We start from the raw sequence: 10,806 nt of genomic DNA, 5'->3' as shown, positions 1-10,806 counted from the left end.
TGTCTTCTGCTCTTTACTCTCCCGTTTCCCTGTGCATGGAGGCCATCCCTAATGCGCTCGTCGTGACATCACAAGGCCAGAGACGAGCGGCTGACAGTAATTGGCCAGCTTGACTGTAACCGCTTCTTGCTTTCCCTATTAGGCCGGGTCCCCTGTCATTTCTTCTGGCCCTCAGTCGAGTGCATCAGCACTCTGTTACTCTAATGCTGCTCTCAGCACAAGGCTGAGGAATGACGGCGGTGAATAAGCTGTGGTGCGGAGCGGCCGTGGGAATCCAGGGGAGACCGGAGACGCCAAATGTGCACATAGGCGCATGTGGTCGCCGGGGGTCTCTGAGAGGGTCTCTGAGGGTCCCTCTGTCCACCACAGGCTGGTCTGCCTGAGGATTGCTGTCCAGGTAGAGATCATGTCGAAGAGTCAAACCCGACGTTGGTCTTCCTAGTAAATACACTGTTTTGTTATTTTTCTACATACCCAGCTTTTGTGCCGTAAATCAGCTGGCTTTTTTTTAGAAATGCAAAGGGATGTAGAAACCGTACAACACAACCAGGTACATGACAAGACTTTGGTTTGTTATTAATGGTTCACTGTCCACTAAAACCATATGAGGAGGTTTCTTTGCTGCATTTGCTGTTTTGTAGCATGGGGTGGGGGGGTTTCCCAGGCCAGATTACCCCCAGAAACCCTGCCGGCAGCGTTGACACAATTAATGTCGATGGTTTTAAAATCAAGGAAGCGCACACACAGCAAAATGCATTTTTACGCATTTCTTTCCTGCAGCTGATCTCCGTTGATCTTGGCTGCGCTCCCAGCAACGTTAACTGCTTTTCCAGGTACATTAACTGGCTACCGAGCCACAGTTTGCAATTACATTAAGTACTACCAAAGAAAGGTTAAACATACATTATTGTATAGCTGCATTTTAAGTTGAAGGTTTTAAATGTCTGCTGACATATCACAGTCAAATAATTTCAAAATTTCTTAAATTTACAGAAATAAACAACCTAATCTGGTCAATGTTGTTTCTTGCCTCACACCTTTGGGTTGGGGGTTAGAATCTCACCCCTGACCTGGGTGTGCAGAATTTGTATGTTCTTACTACAGTAGAGACTGCATATAGTGATCACCATAAGCTATCGTTATAACCAATTTTTTTCTTTATGTCTCAGGCATACTACTATCTAATTCACATTTGTATATTTAATACTTGAATATAAGGTAATAAAACGGACAGCGTCACTATTTACTTAATTTTATTGACGATTTCAAAATACAGTACAGCTGTTTCAAACGCTTTTCAAATTATAGTACTGTATAAATTAAATAACTGAACTGCGTTTAATTCAAATACGCCATAATACAGTACAGTGCTTTACACCGATATTCAATAAAAAATTTTATGCAGCGCGTTTTCACGTTGTTACATTTTCTGCAAACACTTATTGTAGTGTCACTGCTGCATCTCAGTTTCTCGTTCTTGGCGGTTTATCATATGCTTGATGAATCCATATTTGTCATTGAGAGAAAATGACTTTCTTTTCCCGTCATGTTTTCTGTGCCAGCAGCATTAGCCTCAGGTATCTGCCAGAAGCAGGTGGGTTACTGCAAGGCAGAGTAGGGCGATCAAAGGAATGGAACAAAAACACCAGTTTAATTTTTTTCCATATGTTATGTTTAAAAAGACTCAAAATCAACACTGTAAGCAGGCTATTCCATTACTACAAGCAAATTATTTAAACAGTATTTGTATAGGAATAAATCTGTCCCAAGCTTTTTGATCCATATAAGTGGTTGATCACTACCGTATTTTCCACTGTGTTTTTGATCTTCAGATTTTCTCCCACAGTTTAAATACATGCTGTTAGGTTAATTGGTGTCTCTGAATTGCCCACAGAGTATGATTGTGCTTGTATATGCCTCGCAATGGACCTGCATCCTATCCAGGGTGTTCCCCAGTACCCTGTACTGGTTCTAGGCTACCAATGACTCCGACTAGGACAACAGTTAGAGCCTGGATCAGTCGATTTAGTATGTCGCAACCCTCTCAAACCACCAGGGGGGGACAGACACTTATATTATCATCCCTGTCTCGCATGTGTTCGTTTCGGCTGTACGTCTTGTTCATTTTCTTCGGCTGCTCCCTGAGATGTGTTTTGTGGTTCAATAAGTTTAATGACTGTCTTCAAATTCCACATATATATCATCTAATTGGTTTCATATATGGCTATTCTATGCTAGACCTCAAGGTAATTCAAGTACAGTGTAAGTGTAATTGTGAGCTGATCAAATTTATCAGCATATTTCCAAGACAGCTTAAACACTAAAATATTTTGTTAAACATCTTTCTTAAAGTCTCTAAATTCTTTTAACCTGTTAAATGTATTGCTCTAAAATTCATTTAGAGTGCACATGCAAGCATAAATAATGTAATGTAAGGTACATGACAGCGAGCCCAAATGCATTATCCTACTCAGACAGCTTTGTAAGACTGGCGTTCCATTGCATTTACTCACTTAATGGAAACTTTTATCCACAATGTTCCCACACTCATTAACATGTACAATCCAAGGACCATTTGTTCAACAAGATTATAATGGAGATGCTGATCCATAGTACATTGCTGAATGTGTATTCTGCACCCGGACTATAATGAAAGTTCTTGCCAGTAATAACAGATAATCAGGTATCACCTGTATGTGGTGGTAAGACTATGCTCTCAAAATATACACCCTTCAAAGTTATCGCAAATTTTCAAAAAGACTTGTACAATAGCCAAGTTTGAAATAGTTGCATTAAAAATGCAAACAGCACAATTAGAATAAACCCCTTGGGAATAAAGAATATTATGGAGTAAGATATGGCAGGGTTTAACATCCCAGAATAACATTCTAATCTGACGTAAGAGTGAAGTTAACACTTTCATTTTCACTTATTAAATTAAACTAACACCCCAAGCCCTAGTGTGTTTCTATGTGCTAGTATATTAGAGTATGTATGTAAAGGTGCAAACCAGAATGAGAATTCTCACACCACCTTGTGGTGAAAGGGGGCCAATGCATGTCTTGTTGGGCCAGCACGCATGGCTTTATCGAACGCCATGAACCAAAACACACTGCTAGCACCGGCAAGCAAATCTGTAGCTGAAGACTTAATAAATGCCTTCTGCTTTCCTGTTTTCCTATGACAAAAGACTGTCGGTGTCTTTGGCCGTACCTGTAATCTGATGTCTCATCGTCTGTGGTCTCCAGCTCCAATGTCAGCGAGGCCCCCCTTCTGATCTCTTGCACCGGTTCTTCAGCTTCTCCTGGGAAGGGAAAGCTCACATGATGAGTTACAGGGAGGCCTGGAGTCTCGAGAACAGCAATGTGCTGGCAGAGAGTTGAGGGAGCTGGCAGAGGATGAAAGGAAGTGAAACACAGCCGGTCATGACTGGGGCACCGGGGCTGCAATCGGAGGCCGAGCAAAGGAATCCCCAAGTCGGCGTCACATCAGGGCTGGGAAATGAACAACGCGGCCCCCTTGATCACAGTGTGCTGGGGAAGAGGGGCAAGAAGTAGAGAAAGCAAGGAATATATTAGGTAAAGGTAAAGGTTGCTTACAGTAAAAATAATACAACTAGATTTTTCTCGATTTATCTCGAACTTGAAGACATTCAACCATTATTGACAGAACTGAAGAGCAGATTTCCAAAACTTAGTCCACATTTTTGAGAAACTTTCTGTGGACTTAATTTAGACTAAATTTAATGAAAGTTCTTTGTTGTATGATGACGGCTTGAGTTTTGGTTCCCAGTTCTGTAACATACGAGGAAGCCTGACCTTATGTCACTGCTGCTGGTCTCATCTAAAAAACAACAAAAAACGGACAGAGTTTTGGTGAAATGCACAGACCAGGGGTGGGGATCCTGATCCATGGAGGGCCGGTGTGGGTGTGGCTTTTTGGGATGACCTCACAATCAGCCAATACAAGTGGGTCCCCAGGACTGGAATTGAGAACCACTGTTGTATTATTGGCTGATTGAGAGATCAGCCCAAAAACCCGCACCCATACTGGCTCTTCATGGATAGGTTGTCCAAGGTGGGCCCATCAGGCCTGTGCACCAGGAGGAGTTAAATACACCTGTCACCATTGTTATTCTAATGCTAACATCACATATTATTATTCAGTTATTACTATTATTCACTATTAGTCAGTTATTAAAACTGGTTCACAGTTGTGCATTTAGTTTGGTTTTATTATGATGTTTGATTTTAGTTGTGATTAACATACGGGCACATATGCATACATACCCACAAATTCTGTTGAACCAAAAAATAAATAAATGATAAACTTCAACTGACTTGATTTTTTTTTTTTACATCATTTATAATGTTACATTTAACCAAGGGCTGCTTCACAACTATCTCTGACTATGGGGTAAATTGTAACATTTCACTCAATGTGAATCCGTTGTCTGTTTATGATACAGAGGTACCACTTGTGCCGTTTAATAGAAGACACCTTAAAGTCGTTTGTATCAGATTTTCAATGTCCATACTGTCCGCCCTGTCCACACCCAAATCTAGAACCTTAATTGCAGCCTCCTGCCCTTTTTCCCTTTGATGACTAATGTTGGTCATTGCGCATACTTTACTTAAAGAGTATATGTTTCATCTCAGAACACTGGGACAGTCAGTAAGGAGAAACACACTCACACACCTTTCTTGCCAGCTGGCCAGAATGATGATATTTCAGCTGCCTCATAACTGTTACACAACGTCTTGTAGAGCGGCACCCTGGTCACGGTTTATGACTGATTGTGTTCCGAGTTCCCTTCCAGGTCGCTGCCGTAAAAGGCCCTGCTTGGGGCATCATTAATCTTGCCTCAAAAGGCTACAGATTTCTGGCAGACTCTTCCGCCAACAGCCCTCAGCGTACTGATGGCCTGGACACCAGCCACGGCTCTTCAGCGCGAGGTTCCTCCCAGCTCTCCACTTTCTCGACGTGCATAAATGCTGGGTTTTGTTTTCCTTATTCGCCGTTGCCATCGATGATGTTGCCGTGGGCGTTGCCTAACAACAATCACTTTTTACCAAGTTTTGGAATTCATATATAAACTTTTATTATATCACAACTTTTTGTACAATGGTAGCTCCATATATCCTATTAAACGAAATCAATTAATGCTTCCAAACGATAAATTATTATTTATTTTATGAAGTCATATATAGTCTTACCAGAAAGAGACAATGTTGATGACATGCTTGCCTAGCAATGGTTGGGTTCAGGACCTCTGCTCTGAGATCTTTCCAATCGATCAATTTAAAAAGCTGAAGTCATCGGGGACGGCCCCCAGCTGACAGAAGGGGAAGTTGCGCACGAGTGCCAGATTACTGTGGTGTTTGAACCACAGAGACTGCAGAGGGGATGGGGGAAAGGGGTGAGTGGAAACGACAGAAAGTGTCACCGGAGAACCGGAAGGAGGCCGCTGGGTTGCAAGGCTGAGTGGACCCCGCAGGTTCGAGGGGGAGCCATCAGGCTGACTTGAGGACAGATCATATGAGCAGATGTGGCAAACGTCGTCTGGCTAGAGGACACTCAGCGTGAGCCAGTAAAAACACACAAACTGCCTGTGATTACTCATTGTAGGCTTTTCTCTTACTGGTATAGCCAGGAGTGAATAGTTACTTAACAGTAAAGCAGTGAATGAGAAGCAAAGTGGAATTCTAAGACTGATCAAATAGAGCCTTATTTATCTTCCAACCACTTACACTGGATGTCAATCCATTGCTGGGAACATATACAATTTACAAATGGAAACTAGCCTAGCTGCATTTCTCCATATTGTGTGAGGACCCCCCTACATACACACACACACAGGTGGGATTTATGTGGCTTAGCAGGGGATGCTGTGCTCGTAAGCGGATGATCGTCGGTTCAAACGGTGTGTCCGGTTGACTGGTTTCACCATGGGGATCTTCAGCAAGGCCCTTAACCCGTCACTCCAGTGATACTGTATGACCCTGCCTTCTCAAAGATACGGGAAATACCATCCACTAAATAAATGTAAACGTAACCCTGGAGCTGTGAGGCTATACTGGCACCCATTCCCCACCCTGCCACTCCACGCCATTATATCTTTGTCAATCATGTTTTCATTTTGATAATAATATTTTAGGACCATAATAACATGCTTTCTTTGCATTTGGGGAATGTGAATTAGCAAGATTTGATGTTTTGTGTAAGATATGGGCTTGCAATGGGTATTATCATCACTGTTCCTGCAGTAACTTTTGTTTTTTTCTCTTGGTGAAATTCACATTGTTTTGTGCCAGTGTGTATGTGAATGGTCCATTCATCACTGCTTCCACAGAAGCCCAACTGTAAATCTGGCTCAGGCCTCAACACTCCGCCATTTAGCATTTCAGCTTCCATTGTCCACTTTCATTATCCTCTCTACTCAGCAGGACAATACCAATGACTCAAATTATTAAAAAAGAGGGGGGGAGGCTTATTTTTCACTTTTTCTAAAAAAAAAAAGGGGGGGATGTATTTTTAAATCGGCATGGGAAAGTCGGGCTGACATTTTCTGGTCTGCAGGTGGAAGGACATAAATATTTAAAAGGCTCCTTGGTTTTTGAGAGTAGCGATATCACAGAGGATTTCGGTTAATTTTTAAAACATGCTGTTTTTGTTAGTGTGATCCAACTGCATTTTAGCAAAGAATGAAAGTGGTGGCTAAGGACCAACACACAACTGCCAGCGTGGAACAGTCTGTTTAGCATCTGGGCTGCTAAAATGCAAAATTTGTTCCTTGCCGGACAACTGGAAAAAAAGACCAGAATGGAAAATGGGGAGGAGGGGTGGGCTGGTGGTGGCAGCAGTGTTTAATCCGAATTTCAGACAGCACTGGAAACTGAACGCAGCTTTGAGGCATTTGAGCATTGACACTCCCTTTAGTGTCCTGAAATGTTGGAAAAGCTTCTATAAATCTTTCAGTCCCAAGAAAGAGCCTTCAAAGAGCAACGTGGCCTGGTAACACAAAAACAAACAGCATAACACGCATGCTAAGACATACCACCAACACTTATTTTAATATTATATTATTTATTTATCTTTGTACAATGTAATTACAATACAAATATGTAGGTTTAGATACAAAATTATGTAAATAAAGATTAAAAATAAGCTTCACTGGTTTGTTATCACTACACTAAAGTTTACAATCAAGTTTATGAGGTAATTTAGTTTCCTTGTTTTGCCATAAACATAATCAATCTACTTATTTTTAATTTAGAATGTGTGGGGATGGAAAAAAAATATCAATTAAACAGTGAAACTTTCCAAAATTCATGAAAGGAAAGGAAAATAAAAAATGTTCTTGGGATTCTTGGGATGGGAATCGGATGGAGAGATCAGCATTTTGCCACATACAAAAGCCGGATTGATTGAGTAGTAATTAAGAGTTAATGACCAAGAGATTCTGGGAAGAGACATGACTATTTGTGATGACCTGCCCAGTCAATTTCTCTCTCCAGTCCCTTAGTGTCTGCAACCAAACGTGTTCAAAACCTGGAAACGTACATGTACAGGCCATCGGCAGGCCAGGGGCAGGCCATCGGCAGGGCAGGCCATCGGCAGGCCAGGGGCAGGCCATAGGAGGGGCAGGCCATCGGCAGGCCATAGGCGGGGCAGGCCATCGGCAGGCCAGGGGCAGGCCATTGGCTGCTTTGCATCTCATTGCATTCATTCAAAACACACCCCCACCACTCCAAAGGAAATTCAGCTGTGTGCATAATGGAAGAGCAAATTCCCAAAACTCACTTTTTTGATAAAATTTCTGTGGACTTCAGTGAGTTCTGGAAATTTAACTAAAGTTCTATGTTCGATTACTTGAAGACTGAGTGAGTTTTGTAAATTTAATGAAAGTTCTACACTGGATTATTTGATGACTAAGTGAGTTTTGCTTCCCAACACTGTAACATATGATGAGGAAGCCTGATTTTAGGTCATTGGCAGTCTCGTTTCAAAAACAAAAAATGGACCAAGTGAGTTTTGATAATTTGCTCTTCAGTTGGTGTTTTGGTACTTATATGCATTGTTTGTCCAGTCACTACAAAAAAAAAAGAAAAAAAAGAAAACATGTAAACAAGGGAAAGAACTCACAGAGGACCCCCGTAGTATAAAGTACCTGATCTTCCTGCTACCATACACTCTTCAGTACCCCCCACCGCCTCTGATTCCTGAACCAGAGACAAACAAACCTCTGAAAGCACATTTCAACCTTCCATCCTACCCTATATAAAGGATTAAAAGCCACAGACATACCAAGAGTAATTCAGTAATCAATCTTCTCAAAGCCATGATCAAGAATGCAGAGCACTGTGCTTCCGTGGTGGTTGCCAAATACTGCCACTGATCCATTAGCGGAACTGGAGAAACTGGCCCTGTTTCAACAGAACCACTAATAATTCAGCACCAAGCCCTTTCATATCATGTCACGTGACGGCGTCCTATTCGTCGACCATTCCGGTTCTGTCCCTAACACATCCCTGAATTGTACCAGATAAGAGAGGAAGTCCAAATTCCATTGCAGCTACCCACTTCTCCTGGCTCACTCACTTTCACTTGCCTTCGACTTGCCGCTCTCTGCATCGTAGCCACCTTCCTGCCTGTCCTCAGGCCTCTCTATTTCCTCGCTGCAGCAGGCGTCCCCAAGGTGTCTACCTGTGCACTCCGCTGCTCTGGTCACCATGGCGCTCCCTGCTCTGTGGGGCGAAGGAGGACCCCTTTGCTCCCTGGGGACAGGCAGAGCGGCTCCGTATCCTCTTTTGTACACTCCTCTTTAAAGATTCACCAAACCATCTGTGAAGACTATCTAGCTACCAAATCCAAACCCAAATCTCATTTTGCAGGAATACAAATAGAATTAAGGGACTTTTAGCAGAGGGATGTCCTGCTTTTCCAATCAAACCAGCCTTATCCATATTCAACACACCCTGATCATTCAAGCCCTATCTCTCTTTCCTTCACATTCTACCCTTCGGCTTCTCCAAACACATGCAGACCGGCTTACATTGTGCTGAAATTCGAATGATAGCTTCACAGAGCCTGTCATGGTCAGGTTATTAAAATGTTTGAAAACAATCCAAATATCTCACTTTCAGATAGAGGGTGGGGTTTCTACTGGTAAAGCTGTGTGGGGAGGGGGGATCTGTCCCTAGTGGTATAGAAGCAAGCCATTCAGGTTGAATAGCAATTGACTGTCACACACAGGGCAATAAATAGGTGGGCAATAAAAAGCTATTTACACTCTCACATGAGGTACACACTCAAGATGTCAAATGAGGCAGTAATTATGCATTTTTTCATTTGGTGAGTTCCCTCCAGCTTTAAAAACATATGAACAATATTATTATTCACACAGGGAAAAAATAAGTTAAAATATTTTGGTGATTAAAATCAGATTTATAAGGTAACTGATAAAAATAATAATAACTTAAAATGTTTTGGCCATCAAATACTTCCTCGTTTTGTTGGTCAAAAATGACACATCAGTCCTCTCTATAAATGCCCCTGCTCTGGATGATGTCATTTGCTAGTCAACCGATACCTCACATAAAATAGTCATCGGCTCTGTCTTCCTTCCCCAGTTGTATCTCAGCTGTCTTTGTCCAGTTTTCCCAATGTCCACTGCAGGCTCTAGGGCAGCAGAGTCTAAAGCCCCTAGAGAAGAAGCAGGGGGTGGAGAGGACACCCCCCCCCTGAAGCTGCCGTCCAAGTCCAAGAGCCAGGGGTCTGTGTGGCAGCGTCTACAAAGCTGGTCGGGGGTTGGGGGGGGGACAGGGCACCCCCCTTGTTGATGTGAAAAGAAGGAAAGCAACGAAGACAAAGGAGAGGGGGGGTCAGTTTTGTCTGGGTCTGCGTCACAGTTTATGCAGACAGGAGCAGGCGGGGGGCAGTTAAAGCTCAATCTCGAATGTCTTTTGCAGGTCGTTGGAGAAGGGATTGGGAGCCGTGGGCTGCGTCTTGGACTCCAGAGCCGCCCACTGGGCCTCGAAGCGCTCAGCTTCCTGAGAGTCGCTGCTGGGGGCGGGCTGCTGGGCTGCCTCGGAGGGCCACGCGGGGCCATGGCCGCTGCCGTTCTGCTTGACGGAGGCTGTGGAGGCAGCGGTGGCTGGGATTGGGTTGGGCGAGATGCCGTTGATGGCGGCCGGATTGGCGAAAGGTGGCATGGGGAAGCTGCCAGTGGGGACCGGGAAAGCATGGTGCCCAGAGGCCATGGGGCCGGATTTGGCTCCTCCGCTGCTACCTGCAGAACCAGAGGGCCCCGTGCTGGTGGCCGTGCAGAAGACATTGGCCACCATCTGTGAAGGCGTGATGCCGACCACGGGCACGCTGGCATTGGGGTACGTCATGCTGTTGGCCAGGGCAGGCATGTAGGCCTGCATGGGTATGAAGGTGGGCTGCAGGGGAGGCTGGGCGAACATGCTGACGGGCGCGGGGGTGGCGTCGAACGCCATGGGGAATGGCTGCATGGAAGTGGGCAGCGAGCCAGGGGGGCAGGGCATGGCTGACATGGGCGGAGCCGGCTGGGGTGGGACCGCTGGCTGCTGCTGCGGTTGGGCCTTCACTGCCTTGGCCACCTCCTCCAGCCAGCGCTCTGCCTCAGACGGCGTCCGCCTGTGGCCACTGGTGACGGCGGGCGGAGACTGCAGCACCTGCTCTGGCTGCACCCACGAGCTTCCAGCTGCCGGGGAGCCCGGGGAAGAGGGGAGCGAGAAGGAGAGAAACATGACGTGAGACGGGTAGGACGGAGGGCAGAGC

General features: G+C 44.5%; 1 protein-coding gene across 4 annotated transcripts in view; it reads right to left on the bottom strand.

The window, feature by feature from the left end:
* Positions 1-7,066: 7,066 nt before the first annotated feature.
* The window catches only part of numbl (NUMB like endocytic adaptor protein), a 47,823-nt gene continuing 44,083 nt past the window's right edge, over positions 7,067-10,806 (bottom strand). For all 4 annotated transcript variants that reach the window (XM_023833514.2, XM_023833511.2, XM_023833510.2 and 1 more), the window contains exon 9: positions 7,067-10,729. In XM_023833514.2, the coding sequence (XP_023689282.2) occupies positions 9,942-10,729 (788 nt within the window). In that variant the 3' untranslated portion in view covers positions 7,067-9,941. The remainder of the gene's footprint in view (positions 10,730-10,806) is intronic.

This window comes from Paramormyrops kingsleyae, chromosome 17 (assembly GCF_048594095.1).
Source record: "Paramormyrops kingsleyae isolate MSU_618 chromosome 17, PKINGS_0.4, whole genome shotgun sequence".
In the NCBI taxonomy this organism is placed as follows: domain Eukaryota; kingdom Metazoa; phylum Chordata; class Actinopteri; order Osteoglossiformes; family Mormyridae; genus Paramormyrops; species Paramormyrops kingsleyae.
Note: the sequence above shows the minus strand (reverse complement) of the source record. Positions and strands in the feature narration are given on the sequence as shown.